The sequence below is a fragment of the Orcinus orca genome, chromosome 16 (assembly GCF_937001465.1).
Source record: "Orcinus orca chromosome 16, mOrcOrc1.1, whole genome shotgun sequence".
NCBI classification, from domain to species: Eukaryota; Metazoa; Chordata; class Mammalia; order Artiodactyla; family Delphinidae; genus Orcinus; species Orcinus orca.
In genome coordinates this window covers 78,821,027-78,840,053 of record NC_064574.1, presented here as the reverse complement: position 1 = coordinate 78,840,053, position 19,027 = coordinate 78,821,027, and the positions used below count along the sequence as shown (strand labels likewise).

The 19,027-nt window shown below is 55.0% G+C and overlaps 2 protein-coding genes across 2 annotated transcripts in view; one reads left to right on the top strand and one right to left on the bottom strand.

Annotated features, from left to right (window-relative positions):
* Positions 1-9,065: 9,065 nt before the first annotated feature.
* Positions 9,066-12,298, top strand: FZD9 (frizzled class receptor 9). Its single transcript, XM_004268798.4, has one exon. The coding sequence runs from the start codon at positions 9,789-9,791 to the stop codon at positions 11,559-11,561; it is 1,773 nt and encodes a 590-aa protein (XP_004268846.1). The 5' UTR covers positions 9,066-9,788; the 3' UTR covers positions 11,562-12,298.
* Positions 12,299-16,134: 3,836 nt separating this feature from the next.
* The window catches only part of BAZ1B (bromodomain adjacent to zinc finger domain 1B), a 66,596-nt gene continuing 63,703 nt past the window's right edge, over positions 16,135-19,027 (bottom strand). The window contains exons 18-19 of the mRNA XM_033426349.2: positions 18,562-18,665; positions 16,135-18,306 (exon numbers count right to left, since the gene is read on the bottom strand). Coding sequence (XP_033282240.1) covers positions 17,949-18,306; positions 18,562-18,665 — 462 coding nt within the window. The 3' untranslated portion in view covers positions 16,135-17,948. The remainder of the gene's footprint in view (positions 18,307-18,561; positions 18,666-19,027) is intronic.

The following is a 19,027-nucleotide window of genomic DNA, read 5'->3' as shown; positions in this document are numbered from 1 at the left end:
TGGACGAAAGGAAGGGGAGGCACGCTGTGCGGTGGAGAGCTGGAAGGCCCTCCCTGGGCTGGGGGCAACGTCCACACCTTTTCCTCCACACCTCCACCCCTGCCTGAGGGACCACAGGGTAGGGAGTGGTTAAAGGTCACGGCCTTGCTGAGCTCCGCCCTCGCACCTTGAGAGGCAGTGTGGCCTGAAGCCAGGGCCTGCGATGGCTTCGGAGAGGGTTTGTGGGGGCAGAAGAAGGGTTCCAGAACACACTAGGGATGGCCTCCCCGGAGCCTCCCCCGGCAGAGGCGGGGCACCGTGATGAACTGAGGCCCGCATGTCCTGGAGAAAGGTGACTTTCCTTGGGAGGAGCCACAGGGGGACCCCCAGCCAGCCAGCAGCCTCAGACAGGGTGGGGGCCCCAGACCTACCAGGCCCCCCTCTCCAGGGGCAGAATGAGGCCCACAGCTGCTGGGAGAGCCTGGGCTCCATCCGAGGCCCCTGGCTGGGCCAGGCTGGGTGGTGAGGGCCAGGCTAGGGCCTCTTTCCTCCTAGCTCGGCCGCTGAGGTTATTTTTTTCCCCTCGTTTGCTGCTGAATTTCCCTTCGAGTTGGATAAATAAGCAGCAGGTTCCAACGTCAACGAAACAGGAGCCCAAGCGGCCGCACAAAAGCAGCTTTCAGCAGCGTCAGGCACCTCTGGCCCATCCTGGCCGCAGGGTGGCCACAGCGCCCCGGCAGGGCTGGGGAGGGGTAGGTGGGCACGCAGACGCCACACCCCTTCCCAGCAGCTCCCCCACCCCCACCACCACCCCCGAGCCTCCGCCTCAAATGCCCGCCCTCCCTCTCTGGGACTCACACGCTGGTCACCTCTTCCGGTCCCCGCCCACCCCCAGCAGAGCCCACGCTTGTCCTACGACCCTGACAGCACTCCGCGCAGACCGTGTAAAGCCCTCCCTCCCTTACTCCGCATGGCCGGAGGGTCCAGCCCGGCTTTCCAGCGTCCGCTGTGGGCTCCAGGAGGCTGCTTCTGTTTTCTCTCCAAAGCTTCTGCGAAGGCTGTTCCCTCTGTCTAGAACATCCCCTGTCTCCTGCCTGGCTCCCACTGGGCTAAGCGACCCTGTTCAAGTATCACCCCCTCTGATGCCCGCCCCAGCTTCTCTCTCATGTCACAGACATCAGCTGCCCCCAGAGTGGTCCCGATTCATCACCTGACCATGAGCAAACAGAGGGCAGGTTCATCTCGTGTGCTCAGCGCCCTGCTCGGCCGTGCTGTGTGCTATGGGGACACAGAGGAGGCTCCCAGTTAGAGTTTGCCGCTCCACATCCCTGTAACATCACACTCACCTTGCACGTACCTGAACTAGATGCACACTAACCCGTAGCGACAGCAGTTCAGGGGCTGCCTGGGGAAGGGACGGAGGGAACAAAAAAGCTTCGGGTGGTGAAGAATATGATTTTTTAAAATTATATTTTAATTTAATTTTTTTACCGAAGTAGAGTTGATTTATACAGCGTTTTGCCAATCTCTGCTGTACAGCAAAGTGACTCAGTTACACACATAAAGACATTCTTGTTTATAATATTCTTTTCCATTATGGTTTATCACAGGATACTGAATACAGTTCCCTGTGCTATAGAGTGGGGCCTTGTTTATCCATCCTAAGTATAATAGTTTAGATCTGCTAATCCCCCCTCCGCCCCGCCCGCACTCCCAGTCCTTCCCTCCCCCACCCCCCTCCCCCTTGGCAACCACAAGTCTGTTCTCTATGTCTGTGAGTCTGTTTCTGTTTCGTAGATAGGTTCATTTGTGCCATATTTTAGATTCCACATACAAGTGATAAAGAATATGATGGGTTTTTAAAGTCTCGATGCTATCACTTGCCTGAAGCGAGTTTCTTCCATTCTTTCTAAGCCTGTTTCCTCATCTAGCATTTAGGGTAATAACCACCTCATTAGGGTGTTTGGGGATTAAATGAGATGTGAATTAATACTTAAGAAATGGTAGTTTTATTAAGCTCATTTCACACTGTATTGACCATATATTAATACATATACCATTTATTAACATTTTAATGTACTACTTCTCAGTAAGAGAGTTGCATTTTAACTAGAGGATATTCATTATCTGGATCAATTGTGGTGATGATTTCCCAAGTATATCCTTATGTCAAAATGCATCGAATTGAAAAAAAAAAAAATGCATCGAATTGTACACTTTAAATATGTGCAAGCTGATTGCACATCAATACTGTACCTCAATAATGCTGTAAAAAAATTCAAAGACCAATTGACCCAGCAAGTTCTCAGATTCTGTGCTATGGAAATAAAAGCACAGGTACACTCAGGGGTCAGCAAACGTTTCCTACAAAGGGCCGGATAGTAAATGTTTTCGGCTTTGTGGGCCATTTGGTCTCTATCATAACTACTCAATTCTGCCAAAGTGTTATAGCTGGAAAGCAGCCATAGATTCTACATAAACCAACGAGCATAGCTGTGTTCCAGTAAAACTTTATTTATAAGAACAGGCAGAGGGCCAGATTTGGACTACGGGCCACAGCTTGCAGATCCTGAATCTAGGTACATCTACCTATGTCAGGACCATAACAGAAACAACCTAAATGTCTATCCACAGGGGACTGGTTGAATCGTTTATAATAATCCCACACTGTGGAAATTACAATGACTATTAAAAAGGATGGGTTGGATCCTGTGTGTTGACCTGTAAAGACAATTCATGGTAGATTATTTTTCAAATATTTTATTGCAAATATGTAAAAATACACAGACTATTTAAAGTCTATAGTGAACACCTGAATGCCCACCATGAGATTCTACCATTAATATTTTACTACACTTTTTTTTTTTTTTTTTGCGGTACGCAGGCCTCTCACTGTTGTGGTCTCTCCCGTTGCGGAGCACAGGCTCTGGATGTGCAGGCTCAGCGTCCATGGCTCACGGGCCCAGCCGCTCCGCGGCATGTGGGATCTTCCCAGACCGGGGCACGAACCCGCGTCCCCTGCATCGGCAGGCGGACTCTCAACCACTGCGCCACCAGGGAAGCCCTACACTTATTTTTTATCATATGTCCATCCATCTGTCCATGATAGATTCTTAGGTGAGAAAATGAGGTGTAAAATGTACAATATGACTTCCATTTTAGTAAAAGAAAGAAAAGATCAGAAAAGACTGCACTACATATATTTGTGTTTGTAAAGTCTAGAAAAAAGTATCAGAAGAGATGCCTGAACTCTTTTTTTTTAAATTGAAGTATAGTTGATTTACAACGTAGTGTTAGTTTCAGGTGTACAACATAGTGATTTAGTTATATAGATAGATGTTCTTTTTCAGATTCTTTTCTACAATATCATAGGTTTTTACAAGATTTTGAATATAGTTCCCTGTGCTATACAGTAGGCCTTTATTGTTTAACTGTTTCATACATAGTAGTATGTATATGTTAATTCCAAACTCCTAATTTATCCCACCCACCCCACCCCCACCCCCCACCACCCTTTCCCCTTGGGTAACCATAAATTTGTTTTCTCTGTCTGTGAGTCTGTTTCTGTTTTGTAAATAAGTTTATTTGTATCATTTTTTTAGATTCCACATGTAAGTGATATCATATATTTGTCACTCTCTGACTTACTTCACTTAGCATGATTATCTCTAGGTCCATCCATGTTGCTGCAAATGGCATTATTTCATTCTTTTTTTTTTTAATTTTTTTTTTGATGTGGACAATTTTTTTTTAAAGTCTTTATTGAATTCGTTACAATATTGCTTCTGTTTTTTTTTTTATGTTTTGGTTTTTTGGCTTCAAGGCATGTGGGATCTTAGCTCCCCAGCCAGGGATCGAACCCGCACTCCCTGCACTGGAAGGCGAAGTCTCAACCACTGGACCACCAGGGAAGTCCTATTTCATTCTTTTTAATGGCTGAGTAGTATTCCATTGTGTATACATCTTTTTTATCCATTCCTCTGTGGGTGGACGCTTAGGTTGCCTCCATGTCTTGGCTGTTGTAAATAGTGCCACTGTGAACAACTGGGGTGCATGTGTCTTTTCAACTCAGAGTTTTCATCTTTTCCAGATATATGCCCAGAAGTGGGATTGCTGGATCATATGGTGATTCTATTTTTCAGTTTTTTTAAGGAACCTCCATACTGTTTCCCATAGTGGCTGCACCAGTTTACATTCCCACCAACAAGAGTAGTAGGGTTTTCTTTTCTCCACACCCTCTCCAGCATTTACTATTTGTAGACTTTTTGATAATGGCCATTCTGACCAGTGTGAGGCAATACCTCATTGTAGTTTTGATTTGCGTTCCTCTAATAATTCAGGATGTTGAGCGTCTTTTCACATGACTGTTAGCCATCTGTATGTCTTCTTTGGAGAAATGTCTGTTTAGGTCCTCCACCCATTTTTTGGTTGGGTCGTTTAGGTTTTTTTTTGATATCGAACTGTATGAGCTGTTTGTTTATTTTGGAAATTAAGCCCTTGTTGGTTGCAGGAGATGCCTGAACTCCTGATGCTGATTATCTGAGGGCAAGGGTTGCAAGGGAATTAGTTATGAAAATTTGAAAGCCCTAATAAGAAATTTTAAAAACGCTTCTTTAGTAAGAATGAACAGTCTAGTCCAGCCCTGACATCCCAATAAAGAGACCCTGAGGGCTTCCCTGGGGGTGCCAGGTGGTAAGAATCCGCCTGCCAATGCAGGGGACACGGGTTGGAGCCCTGGGCTGGGAAGATCCCACATGCTGCAGAACACCTAAGCCCGTGTGCCACAACTACTGAGCCTGCGCTCTAGAGCCCACGAGCCACAACTACTGAGCCCGTGAGCCACAACTACTGAAGCCCGTGTGCCACAACCACCGAGGTCCGTGCTCCTAGAGCCCGTGCTCTGCAACAAGAGAAGCCACTGCAATGAGAAGCCCGCACACTGCAATGAAGAGTCGTCCCCGCTCGCCACAACCAGAGAAAGCCCGCGCACAGCAACGAAGACCCGACGCAGCCAAAAATAAATGAATAAATTTATTAAAAAAAAAAAAAAAAAGAGACCCTGAGTCAGAACCAGGGCTCAAGCTGCGGGGAGGTGGGCCCATTCCCTGAGCTTGCCTGGGGCGTGGCCAAGTGTGTGCACACTCGGGAATAACTAGGCCCCTGCGTGTCCTTGTGTGTGTATACACACTTAACTCGCCCCGGACCCACATACACAGCATGCATATGTGCTGGCGCCCACTGCTGTCTGCCCAGGCTGCTGTGTCACTCCACAGCCGCACCCGCCCAGGAGCAGGCATGACAGTGTGATACCCCTTGAGTCCTTCATCACCCCCCGCAGGCAGCCCCTCCTGAGGGCTGTCCCAGGCACCTGGAGGAGGTGCAGCACGGCCCTCCTCCTGGTTCCTGATTACTCACGCAGGCACCTCTGTCCCCCAGGGTCTAATCAGTACCCCTCCCCCAACCTCAGGCCCCATTTGCATGCAGCCTCTCCTCATTATGACGTTCTTTTATTCAACAAACATTTATGGGAGCCTACTCCAGGCTAGGCACCAAGATACCCAGGAGCACAGCCCAGCCCCTGACCTCCAGAAACTGCCAGGTTTATGGCGAGACAGGTGCAGTCGTGGTGACTGCAGGGCACAGAGGCAGGCACCAGGGCCATCGGGCAGGGGGTCATCCTGGAGGAGGCAATACCAGGGTCAAGCTGCAGAAAGGTCAGCATGTGTCCTGTGGGGTGAGTGGTAGCTTTGGTCAGGGAGGACGTGGTAAGAAGGGAAGACCGGAGCGCTGGGGTTGGGGGACACGGGTCAGGAGGGTGTCCCTTCCCACTTGTGCAGGGCAGCTCATTGGCCCACAGCCAAGGGCCCCCTGGAAGGGAGTCTTCTCCCACCCCACCCCCCGCCCCGGGAGGAGGAGTTGGGAGGGGTTCCATTCCCACCTCACCCAACTCTGGCCCTTCTGCCCAGTGAGCAGGAGTGGGGGTGGGCATTGATGGTAATCTCCCTCCTCCCAGTCCCCCGGGTCCTCCTCCTAGTCTCCCTTTCAGTGAGTGCCTGGCGTATTGTTCCGCCTTTGTAAAGAGGCAGATCGAGTGACAAAGCAGGGTGGGTGGGCAGGCAGCCCAAGAGGCCTCTTCTCTCCCAGGCAGCATCTGCATGGGGGAGGGGCTGTTCTACACCCCCCACCTCTGGCTTCCAGCAGCAGCTGTTGTCATGGTGACAAGCCTGGCATCCCATGGCTCCTGGGGCATCCTCCCCACTGTGGCTGCCGGAGGAAGGGCCCCTGGACTCCTCTCCACCCTGGTTGCGGGGCGGGGGCACAAAAAAACCTGGCTCCCTGGACAGTCCTAGCAGGGGGGAAGCCTCCAGCCTTCTGTGCCTCCCAATGCAGCTGCCTGCACAGGGGCAGCTCCAGAGCCCCCGCCTCCTACAGACACTGTGATGTGGTGGGCTCAGGCCATGCACCTCTGTCATCCATGCGTCTCCGCCTCCTTGGGGCAAGATACAGAGAGAAATAAAATGTCCCCAGGGTCCTTGAGCAGCTGCTGGCATTGGGGCAGAGGGAGCAGATGGATGGAAGGCTAACAGTACATGAGTGTACAAGTGGGGGAGAGTGTGTGGGCAAGGACTCTGGGCCCACAGAGCAGAGCCTCCAGCCCCGTCCAGAAGAGCTGGGGGGCTACCCCTAGGAGGCTGGTATGCCCAACACAGCAGAAGAGAAGGGCCTTCTGGGCTGGGGAGATTTGAGGCATGACATGGCATGGGTTTCCAAGGAGTTGGTCGTGGCAGGAAAGGAAGAGGAGGATGGGGCCTATACCTGGAAGGGCTTCTGCTGCCATCCCCAGGAGCATGACCTTCACCCTGGGCAATGGGAAGCTGCCACTGGCATTTCGGGAACCTCCTTGACCAGGTGGTCGAAGCCAGGTCCTTTTTTCAAAGTTACCCTATTTCTGTGCTACCTCTTTGGGAAGTTCAGGAGCTTGCCGCTGCGCCTCTCACGGCTCAGGTGGGCCGAGTTTGTATTTCTTGCAGGGCACAGGGCTGGCTGCATCTCCATGGAGTCCCAATCTCTCGGGTCCTCTTGGAGAGCCAGAGGCTGGGTCCTTCTCCCTTCCCTGCTCCAGCACAGCTCTAAGAGGAGGTGAGCACTAATTACAGCTGCTGCCCCGACTCCTTGCTGTGCCTCCACCACATGCCAGGCTCTATAGCAGGGCAGTGTTGGCCAAGCAGGGCCAGCTGGGCAGGTGCCCTTGCTCTGGTGGTGACAGGCAGCCTCATGCAGTAGAAGAGCCTGAATGCCATCCCTGACCCTTGTGAGCTGTGTAATCCCAGGCAAATATCTTGAATTTTCTTTTTTTTAAAATTTTATTTATTTATTTTTGGCTGCACTGGATCTTTGTTGCTGTGTGCGGGCTTTCTCTACTTGCGGCGAGCGGGGGCTACTCTTTGTTGTGGTGCGCGGGCTTCTCATTGTGGTGGCTTCTCTTATTGCGGAGCACAGGCTTAGTTGCTCCACAGCATGTGGGATCTTCCCGGACCAGGGCTCGAACCCGTGTCCCCTGCCTTGGCAGGCAGATTCTTAACCACTGTGCCACCAAGGAAGCCCCTCTTGAGTTTTCTGAGCCTCAATTTCTCATCTGTAAAATGGGCACAGAATTCCTTGCAGGGCTGTTATGAGAGTTTAAAAAGTCACTGTGTAGGGCTTCTCTGGTGGCGCCGTGGTTTAGAATTCGCCTGCCATTGCAGGGGACAAGGGTTCGAGCCCTGGTCCAGGAAGATCCCACGTGCCGCAGAGCAACTAAGTCCGTGCGCCACAACTACTGAGCCTGCGCTCCAGAGCCCGCGAGCCACAACGCCTGAAACCCATGTGCCTAGAGCCCGTGCTCTGCAACAAGAGAAGTCACCGCAATGAGAAGCCTGTGCACCGCAACAAAGAGTAGCCCCTGCTCACCGCAACTAGAGAAAGCCCGGCGCAGTAACAAAGACCCAACTCAGCCAAAAATAAATAAATTAAAAAAAAAAAGTCACTGTGTAAAATGCCTGGCCCAGGGCCCACTTGGCTCACTGTGGGTCCTTGACCAGTTTCCTAGGTCCCCTGCAGTGCAGGTCACTCCCTCAGCCCTTCATCTGCTTGGCATCCCTGAGCAGCTGCTAGGGCTGGACCTATGCCGAGCGCTCACGCGGAAGCTGAGTCTGAGTCTTCCAGGTACCTCTAGGCCAAGGGGGTGAGGACAGACGGGGGTGGGCCATGGAGGAGGGAGGCAGTGTCTCAGGGAGCTTCAGACCAGAGCAGGGCCCTTTGGGTGGCCTGCTGGATGGCACTCGGGTTTCACCCACAAATCTACCCGGGAACCATGGTGGGAACCTGGCTGGGCAGAGGCGGGAGGGCTGAGGGGCTTTGGGACTCCAGGCGGCCCTGGGCAACCCCAGCCTCTCAGAAACACCTTCCCAACCTGAGGATGGAGGAGTTGGGTGGTGTCGGCAGCTCAGGGGTCGCAGTCTCAGACCTCACTCACTTATTGTCACTGGTCACCACGAGGCCGAGTCATATCCCTAGGACTGCCTTGATTCGTTCCATCTGTACAAAGGGAAGGACAGTCCTCCCCACTCCCCACGGTTTCGGTGCCGCCCGTGGAAGCAGAGTGAGTAAGCTGGTTATCTTCCTGACAGCTGTCTGCCTTAGGTGAGGAGGGTGTGAGGTGTACTAAAATATTCCACGGGTGTCACTGTACGCGGTCCCCTGCTCTGCTGTCTGGGGGGCCTGGCGGGGGCGGGAAGGGGGAGGTGGACGTGGTTCAGGCAGAGAGCGGCAGGATCTCTGGGCCGAGAGGAATTCCCAGGGGAAAACCTATACGAAGGGAGCGCAGAGGACAGGAGGGGAGGGGGCAGAGGGAGACGGGGTCCTCCAGCTCTGTGCGAAGCAGTTTTCAAGCGGTCCTGAGGCGTCAAGGGGCACCCTAGACAGTAGAACCTCCCGCGGATAGGGTGACACCTCCCCCGAGGCCCACCTGGGAAGGGGAGAATGTACCATTCCTGGACTGCGGAGAGAGACAATGAGGTCAAGTGCGCAGTGTGACGGGTAAGTAGCACGTGAGCAACAAATGAATTGTTCACTTCTACAGGATTATCTGCCGGTTTTACAGAAAAGGAAACAGAGCGAAGAGCCCAAAGCCACATACAACTAGTGAAGAGGCAGAGGCTGCACTTGAACTGTCCCAGAGTACACGGTCGAGGCGTCCCACGCGTAAAAGCCTTAGAAATCGTCCCTCCTGGGGTAAAAAGAGGTGACGCGGTACGGTGGCAGGGAAATCCTCCGGCTGACCGTCTTGTCGCGGGGAGAGGTTGGGCAGCAACCCACTCAGAAGGGGAAAAACCGAGTGTGAGCGGGCAGACGAGGTCGCTTGTACACCCCGCCCCGCCAGACCGCGCCCGGGTTGGTGCCTCCCCGCGCAGCTGCGAGACGCGGCGCCTTTAAAGCCCGGCTGGGGGCGTGCCCGGCGCGCTGAGGGCACGCCTCTGGGCGCGTCCGCCCGGCGCCCCGCCCCGAGGCTTGTAGCCGCGGCCCCGGGAGGCGGGGCACGCTTTGGATCGGCGGCCGTTCGAGTGGCGGAGGTTCGGCGGCTTGGCGCCTCCTTTCCCTCCGGCGGCTTCCCCGCGCGCTGCCCAGGGCGCCCGGCCGCGCCCTGACACACTCGGCCAGCTCGGCTATGGCCCGCGCCCCGCGACGTGGCGGGCGGGCACGGGGGCGCCGGACGGCGCGGCCAGAGTGAGGCGAGGCCGCCCTCCCGCCCTCGGCCGGGGCCGCCCGGGATGGCCGTGCCGCCGCTCCGCCGGGCGCTGCTGCTGTGGCAGCTGCTGGCGGCGGGCGGCGCGGCGCTGGAGATCGGCCGCTTCGACCCGGAGCGCGGGCGCGGGCCGGCGCCGTGCCAGGCGGTGGAGATCCCCATGTGCCGCGGCATCGGCTACAACCTGACCCGCATGCCCAACCTGCTGGGCCACACGTCGCAGGGCGAGGCGGCCGCCGAGCTGGCCGAGTTCGCGCCTCTCGTGCAGTACGGCTGCCACAGCCACCTGCGCTTCTTCCTGTGCTCGCTCTACGCGCCCATGTGCACCGACCAGGTCTCGACGCCCATCCCCGCTTGCCGGCCCATGTGCGAGCAGGCGCGCCTGCGCTGCGCGCCCATCATGGAGCAGTTCAACTTCGGCTGGCCGGACTCGCTGGACTGCGCCCGGCTGCCCACGCGCAACGACCCGCACGCGCTCTGCATGGAGGCGCCCGAGAACGCCACGGCCGGCCCCGCCGAGCCCCACAAGGGCCTAGGCATGCTGCCCGTGGCGCCGCGGCCCGCGCGGCCCCCAGGCGACGCCATCCTAGGCGCCGCCGGCGGCACCTGTGAGAACCCCGAGAAGTTCCAGTACGTGGAGAAGAGCCGCTCGTGCGCGCCGCGCTGCGGGCCGGGCGTCGAGGTGTTCTGGTCGCGGCGCGACAAGGACTTCGCGCTCGTCTGGATGGCCGTGTGGTCGGCGCTGTGCTTCTTCTCCACTGCCTTCACCGTGCTCACCTTCTTGCTGGAACCTCACCGCTTCCAGTACCCGGAGCGCCCCATCATTTTCCTTTCCATGTGCTACAACGTCTACTCGCTAGCCTTCCTCATCCGGGCTGTGGCTGGGGCCCAGAGCGTGGCTTGTGACCAGGAGGCGGGTGCGCTCTACGTGATCCAGGAGGGCCTGGAGAACACGGGCTGCACCCTCGTCTTCCTGCTGCTCTACTACTTCGGCATGGCCAGCTCGCTGTGGTGGGTGGTGCTGACCCTCACCTGGTTCCTGGCGGCCGGCAAGAAGTGGGGCCACGAGGCCATTGAGGCCCACGGCAGCTACTTCCACATGGCAGCCTGGGGGCTGCCGGCTCTCAAGACCATCGTTATCCTGACTCTGCGCAAGGTGGCAGGGGATGAGCTGACCGGGCTCTGTTACGTGGCCAGCATGGATGCGGGGGCACTCACGGGCTTCGTGCTGGTACCCCTCTCCTGCTACCTGGTGCTGGGCACGAGCTTCCTCCTGACCGGCTTTGTGGCCCTCTTCCACATCCGCAAGATCATGAAGACAGGGGGCACCAATACGGAGAAGCTGGAGAAGCTCATGGTCAAGATTGGGGTCTTCTCCATCCTCTACACTGTGCCCGCCACCTGCGTCATTGTGTGCTACGTCTATGAACGCCTCAACATGGACTTCTGGCGCTTGCGGGCCACAGAGCAGCCCTGCTCGGCAGCCACCACGCCCGGAGGCTGGAGGGACTGCTCGCTGCAAGGGGGCTCAGTGCCCACCGTGGCTGTCTTTATGCTCAAAATCTTCATGTCGCTGGTGGTGGGCATCACCAGCGGCGTCTGGGTATGGAGCTCCAAGACTTTCCAGACCTGGCAGAGCCTGTGCCACCGCAAGATGGCAGCTGGCCGGGCACGGGCAAAGACCTGCCGGGCCCCCGGGGGCTATGGCCGTGGCACCCACTGCCACTATAAGGCCCCCACCGTGGTCTTGCACATGACTAAGACGGATCCTTCTCTGGAGAACCCCACACACCTCTAGGGACACAGGCCTGCGTGGGGAGGCTGTTGCCCCCTCCTAGCCCCCCTCCGGAGGAGACAGCTGACTAGCAGCTGCCCAGCTGTCAAGGTCAGGCAAGTGAGTGCGAGGGGCCGAGGACCAGGGCGGGGAGACTCTCATTCAACCCTCACTTGTCAGGACCCAGTGAGGCTCACTCCCCTGTCGCCTAGTGCAAGGGGGTGGGCCTGGCTGAGTCCCCCGCAGGGCCCTGGGGGTGGGGGCATGTGGAGAGGAGGAGGGGTAGAAGGGGGTGTGGTCCAGCAGAGTTTATTTAATGATGTAATTTATTGTTGGAGTTTCTCTGGAAGCTGTGACTAGAATAAACCCCCGTGTGGCACCGCTGAGTCTTCTCTGGACTGGAAAGGGAGAAGGTAGGAGGGTGAGGGCCCTGCAGGAGTCTCCCATGTGAGCAGAGCTGGGGGTGGGTTCTGGGCTTATCCCCTGACCCCGTTTTCTGACTCTCCATCAATGGGGAGGACATCGTGCTGTGAAACAGCTGTGTTTTGCAGGAGTCCCAGATTCTTCTCCTCTTTGCTCCTTTTGGCAACCTGCTTGCCTCTCTGAGCCCTGGGTTCCTGTTTCCCAAAGTGAGACTGGGATGCCTGCTGGGATACTCAGGGAATCCCCTGGGATGACACTGTCCCCCTCTGGCCCGGGGGAGTCTAGCCTGTTTGGGTCCTGGGGGTAAGACTCTGCTTTCCTCATTTTGTATAAAAAATGAGGGCATCAGCCTACCTCAGAGTTTTCCTCAGAGGCTCAGGATCTGTTCCCACTGTCCTTATGGCCCATCCTGCTGTCCCCTCCCTGGGGCCTGAGGGCCAGGGCCCAGCTGACTGTCCTCGTTGCCTTTGAAGATTGCTGATGTGATGTGGCCACTTCACTCCTTGCGGCCCTAGTCAGGGCACCCCACCCTCTCGTCCCTCTGGGTGGAGATGGGGCTGGACTATTATATGGGCATCTTGGTGGCAGACACAGGCATAGAGACAGCCCTTGAAGATAGTGGGGATTGGGTCCCTAGCTCCTAAAGGGCTGCGGAAAGGTTTGAGTTGTGAGCACAGCAGTGAGAAACGGGGCAGGTGCTGTCCCTGAGGCAGCTCCCACATTCGTGTGCCGGGATAGGAAAAGGTACTTGCGCCTATCTGTGTGCCGGGGAGGCCCTGGAGCTGCCAGGACCTGCGCCACCTCCGTGTGTGGCCGTCCCGGAGACCCTGTCAGCGTGGAGGCAGACCTCAGCGTCCTATCTTAGCCTCTGCTTTGGCCACTGTGACTCCAGCCAGGGGAGGGTCTTGGTTCCTGTCTCTGGGTGCATGACACGTTCAGCGTCACTGTCAGGAGGCCCCAGGGTCCAGCCCCACTGCCAGCCAAGGGGAGGCCCAAGGTCAACTGCTTCATATCACAGTAGGGCTGAGCCCCCAAACCCAGCACCTCTCCAGCCAGAGCCCTTTACCCTGCACCAACCACCAATCTCACAGGAACAAGAAAGAAACCAAATGGAGATCAAACAGGTGGCATCAGCTCCCTCAGGAGGTGAGTGGGGAGAGGGCTGTCCCTCACAAGGAACAGTACTGACCCCTAAGGGAATTTCGCAGCCCTCACCCCTGCAGCTGGCAGGTGGAATGCCCCCCCATCCCCCCAATCTAAATCCTCCCCTTCTCATAGACACAGGATAAGTCCTCATGACTTCTCTGACCAGTGAAACCAAGTGACCCTAACATGTGGCAACTCACCCGGGGAGGGTCCCTGACTGAGAAACAGAATGAGCTTAATGAAGGTGACAGGGGCCCAAGTTGGGAGTGGGAGGGGGAGTGGCTGCACCGAGCTGAGCTTAACAGGCCGGGTTTGTGGGCAGCCGACCTGAAACTGCTGAGGGCCTGCACTAGGGCAGGGGCAGCCAGAGGCAAAGGAGAGGATTCTGGAAACAGGGGAGGAGAAAGGCAAGTGATGTGCAGGGGCCAAGGGTGGCGGGGAGGGTAAGCATCAGGGGCAGCACCAGTTCACCCAGGTCCTGCCAGTCATTGGGCACCTGGCTGTGTCCCTCAGCGGAAACAAGACTGGCTTCCAGGACAACTGGGATGGCGGGGGTGGTGGGGGGTGGGGGGCGTGCAATCAGGACAGGCCCCAAGGGGGCTCTGCTTTGAGGCTGAGATGGTTCACATAGGCCAGGACCTGGGAGGGAGGGAGGGCAGGCGGGCCTTGCCAGCTAAGGCTTCTCAGCGCTGGACAACATTATGGAAGAGTCCCAGACCCTAGAGGAAAAGGAAGAAGGAAACATGATTAAAGACCTTTTACAGAAGTCCTCCATCTGATCCTCCTCTCCCCGTTGTGCAGACAAGGGAAGTGCTTGAAGGGATCGATTGGCTCAAGTTCACACAACCAGGGAGACTGTGGCCTCCAGAGCTTGTGATTTCACACCATGGAGTCCATTGGGGCATGGGGTGAGATGGACAGGGTGGGTGTTATAAAACCTAGGGCAGGGCTTCCCTGGCAGCGCAGTGGTTGAGAGTCCACCTGCTGATGCAGGGGACACGGGTTTGTGCCCCAGTCTGGGAGGATCCCACATGCCGCGGAGCGGCTGGGCCTGTGAGCCATGGCCGCTGAGCCTGCACTCCGCCATCGGGAGAGGCCACAACAGTGAGAGGCCCACGTACTGCAGAAAAAAAAAAAACAAAAAAAAAACCTAGGGCGGTTTTGTCCAGAGAAACCGGTCCCACAGTGGGACCTCCCCCCACCCCCAAAAAGGAGATTCCAGAACCCAATGGAAACACCTCAGAAGCCAACACCTGCTGGCCTGTGCGCCCCCGGCCCCCTTCCCTTCCCTCAGGGGCCTAGTAGCCCAGCACAGGGCCCCTTAGAGCAGCACGTCTGTGCATGTGTCCACGCCAGCTGAGCCTGTCTGAGGGCCGAGCCTGTGCTTGTTCTTAAAGGAACTTCTGAGCCCTGACCTCAGTCACTATCAGTTCCAGGGAAACAATTCAAAGTTCATTGGAGTCAGCAGGGGTGATCTTGACTGAGGTCAGATTGAGGAGAGGCTGCCCCCCCTCCGGGGGTGGGGGTCAGTAGCTGCCCTCACTCTCTGCTCAGTCCCACCCTGGAGGAGGAAGCTCCAGGACAGCCCGTGTGAAAAGGCCTGGGGGTCCTGGGCGGGGGGTAACAGAACAGCAGCCTTCTCCCCTTACCTGGTCTAAGTGTCTCGCTCAGTACCCTGCGGAGGGGACCCTGGCTCTCGGGCAAGTGGGAGACCTGGTTCCCTAGTGGAAGCGGCACCGCCCCTGAGTAGCTGCTTTGGAATCAGTCACCAGCTGACTGCCACCCTTGACTGTGCTCCCTCCCCAGAGACAGGGTTTGAGGAGAAACAAGAGTAGGCAGGAAGAGGAGTTGGTCTCTGTTGATTGCCAGCATTAGTATTCCAGACCCCTCCTCAGGAAAAAAGTTTTCTCGTCTCCATTTGCAGTAGTCAGCCCAAGTTAGGTTTCTCGTGATAGGGAGGAATGGGCTGGGATGGCTGAATAGGACCAGGATACAGAGCCTAGATGAGGTGACAAGGCCCCACAGGCGCTGGCCTGGTGTAGCCTAAGAAACCCACCCCAGGAATAGGACTTCACAGGTGTGGGTGGGCTGGGAGTCCCAAGTCCAACCGTGCCTGTGTGGAAAATGTCTGGAGGTTACACAGCTCCCTCCTCCAGAGCTTGAGGGCTGGTCAAATTCAATCCGACCTTGGGGCAAACCACTTCCTCCCCTGCGGGACTGAAAATCCCCGAGTGCTTGCGGGCCTGGCTCAAAGCCCACACTCACCAAGGCCACAAAGGGAGTCAATGGCAGAACCCGCACCCAGGACTTAGGTTTCTCCTCAGATTTCTTCCTATTTTACCTTATGCCATCCCTGGCGCAGCTGGTCAGGAACTGGCAGTTTCGCTTCTCAGTGAATGGGATCATGCAGTGGCCCTATAAAATCCTGGAACTCCACAGGCAGGTTGCCAGCCAGCAGTGATCTACTCAAATTAGCCGCTCTGACTTTATAAAAACTCCCAGCATAAAATATAAATGAAGGCACGAATAAAACAAGATTGGCTATGTAGTAGAACTGTTGAAGCTGAGTAGGTGGGAGTTTGTTCTATTTCCACACTTTTTGTGTATGTTTTATATTTTCCTTGAAAAGTGTTTTAAAATGTCGAGTTTCCCCCAAAATTAAGTCCTGAAGGACTACACAAGTTCCCATAGCGAAGCCTTAAAAAATACTTTCTCCTAGTTCTTAGAAGTTTCAAATGGAATGGGGGGGAGGGGGGTGGGTGTTGAGACAAAGACAAGGCCAGGAGAGGCTTGAAGGTCACAGCTTCGATTACCCAGGGCACCAGAACTCTCTCCTGGAAGCAAAGAAATGCAGTAGATGGATCTGACCTGTGGTTAAAAAGACTAAGTCAGAGGAGGTCCTCTCCAGAAGAACAGGCTCCAAGAGTCCATGGGAAGACAGCGCTCGCTCGAGACTGCACCACCCTCCAAGAGCACAAAGAAAAATTCACCAGAATTGTTTCTTCTTTATAAACACAAGTACATAATGTTTATTTGAAATTCCAATTTATTACAAGTTTACCCTTTAATGGGGCCCTTCCTCCTTAAGGACAACTTGAAAAACAACAAAACTCAGGTGTCACTGAAGTGGGAACACGGAATTCTCACTGTTAACAATAACAGACTGGCTCTAGGGTAAGAGGCAGGGCAGGTGTCCACGGCTGGGATTGTGAAATTGTAACGTCAGTGCTAACTCCAAGCCTGGGGGAGCCAGGATGGTAAACCTATCCAGCAGCCCCTGGAGCAAACCCCAAGGAGGCAAGGAGGCCAGGGGACAAGATCACACCTTGAAGTTTCACTTTAAGAGGTTTTAATTCTCAGGTTCTGTGAGCTTCAATCCCCTTGGTGGACTTCTTTTCCCTTACTTTAAATAGGTACAGAAGAGCTTAGGTGCTCCCATTTTTCCAAATTCAAAGCTGACAGAAAAGGAAATTAAACCCTGTTTTGTGTTTTTATCAAAATCTGCCATAAAAGGGAAAGAAGACTACAAAGTTCTGCCTAAACATAACTACTAGTGCTAGACTCACTGTGGGAAAGGGCCGTGGAGCCCCTCCTCCTGCCCTCCGCCCCCCACCCCGGCACTGAGCACTGAGAGATTCAGGTTCCCGGGGAGCCTGAGTCTGAGGCCAGAACAGCACAGCAGGGGCACTGCACACAGAGGCGGCGGAAACAGCCACCAGGGCAGGCAGAGGGATCGTCCATGACCAGGTCCCCACTGCTGGCCCTGATGAACCCCAACCCAACTTCTCTAAAGGAGAGACGATGGGCCAAGGGAGGAGACTGGGCAAAGTAAAGCAAACACGTTATCATATAAACTGTACTGTACATGTGCCAAAGCAAGATGACAGAAATATTTTTACAAGATGTTCTTTATACAATATCACTGCTGAAACAAGCAACTTTTAATAACTAGAAAAGTCAATTTAAAAAAAATTAAACATTTAAATTCTTCCTGCTTTTCTTCTGCTCCCCTAAGAGCTTGTCTGGTATGTGGGTGGGCTGGGCTCCAACACCCCTCTGGCCAGACCCATCAAAGTAAAGGTTATATGCATGGTTACAAGCAGGGCTCCAGTCTCTGAGTGAAGTGCCTTAGGGTTTTTTTTCCAGGGGGCAAGGTGGGGCGGGAGTGGGGAGAGAGCTGTCACAAGGAAGGGGAGGGGTACTCAGGAATGGCTACAGGACATATCCCTTTACTCTGCCAAGATCAACTCAACAGACCACAACTGTTTCATGATGCTGGTGAACACAGAATTCTGTATGGCACTCACTGATACCATCACCTGAGAGGGAGGGAGGGAGAGACAGAGCACAGGCTTAAAGAAACAAGACTGTGTATAAATATAGATTAAAAAACCCAGTTGGCCTGATTACCCTTCATCCTTCTACGTAATACAGTAATCCCTCCCCTGGAGACCAGAGGGCTTGGCACTGTTGTGGTGGCCAAAGTGGGAGGGACCTTAGGAAAGAAGAAAGAAAAGGAATTGGGTTCACAAGAAAAGCCATACCCTGGGACTCTTCCTGGAAACTCTCGGAAAGGGGGGTTAAGGCCATCTATCCCCCACAGTATTTCTGGGCAAAGACCACCAACCCAGTATTAGGCTCTCCAAAGTGCTCTGCTTGATTAAGGCCCATGGAGAGTTTTGGAGACACGGCACAAGCTCGGATGACAGGCATTCCTGGGCTCCCCGTGACCTCCTCCCTTCCACGTTCTTCTCCAGCGTCCTCTTTCGCCTCCCTCCCCCCTCCCTCGCTCTCTCCCTCGATTCCCCCAACCTCAGCTCCCTTACCAGGGCCCCTGCCTCTCTACTTCTTCTGTCTTCGTCCCCTGGACTGTCCAACGGGCTCTGGCTCACTGTCCCCTTCATCTTCAGCAAGCCGGTCGGGAAACTTCTTACGTTTCCTACGGACATATGGGTGGCCAGGAAGATGTTTATGCAACAGAGCCATCAGACACTGTTCTGTCTTCACCATGCAGTTTAGGACATGGCTGCCTCGGCAGTTGTAAAGCTCAGCGTTGGTAAACACTTGCTTCATGTCAGTAAGAAACTCCTGCACAGAGCGGTAGCTCCCACAGGAACATTTGTTCTGCATTGTCTGGAAGTCCATAGGGTGGGTGATCACGTCATAGTAGTCCTCAGCCTCATCTCTGGTCACGGGCTCTCTGTGGAGAAGAACCAAATGGTGAGATAAGCGCAGCCCTGAATCCAATGGACAGAAACCTTGTTATCAAATCACCAGACCCAGAACGCCCACCCTGCTGAGACCAGCCCACTGGCAGACAGAGCAACTGTGTTCGCTTGCACTCAGAGCGGGCTCTGCTAGTCTGGAAGCTCATTTCCCTGCCACTGAGATGTGTCCTCGGGGTTCAGCTGCAAGGTTGGCCCTACTCCCCTGCGCCTGAGGCCACGGAGCTCACCTGAAGGGCCAACTGAAGCGGTACTTCACGATCTTGTGGAGGATCTCTTCACACTTCTGCAATTCCAGGCTTTGCCTCCGGGAGCTCCGCTTGGTCTGAAGTACCTGGCGCCAAAGAAAGACGACATGTTATTACAGGTCTGAGAAAAGAAGAGTGGACAGGGCAGGAAACGCATATATCTGCTTAACACAGAAAAGAAAAAGGTCAATCATCTTCTCGGAGCAGAGACGGCCAAAATCATCTGAATTGGGCTTCCCTGGTGGCACAGTGGTTGAGAGTCCACCTGCCGATGCAGGGGACGCGGGTCCGTGCCCTGGTCTGGGAAGATCCCACATTCCGCGGAGCGGCTAGGCCCGTGAGCCATGGCCGCTGAGCCTGCGCGTCCAGAGCCTGTGCTCTGCAACGGGAGAGGCCACAACAGTGAGACGCCCGCGTACCGCAAAGAAGGAAAAAAAAAAAAATCATC

Coding starts and splice junctions, on each gene's coding strand:
- FZD9 (XM_004268798.4), top strand. CDS start 9,789: ATGGCCGTGCCGCCGCTCCGCCGGGCGCTGCTGCTGTGGCAGCTGCTG.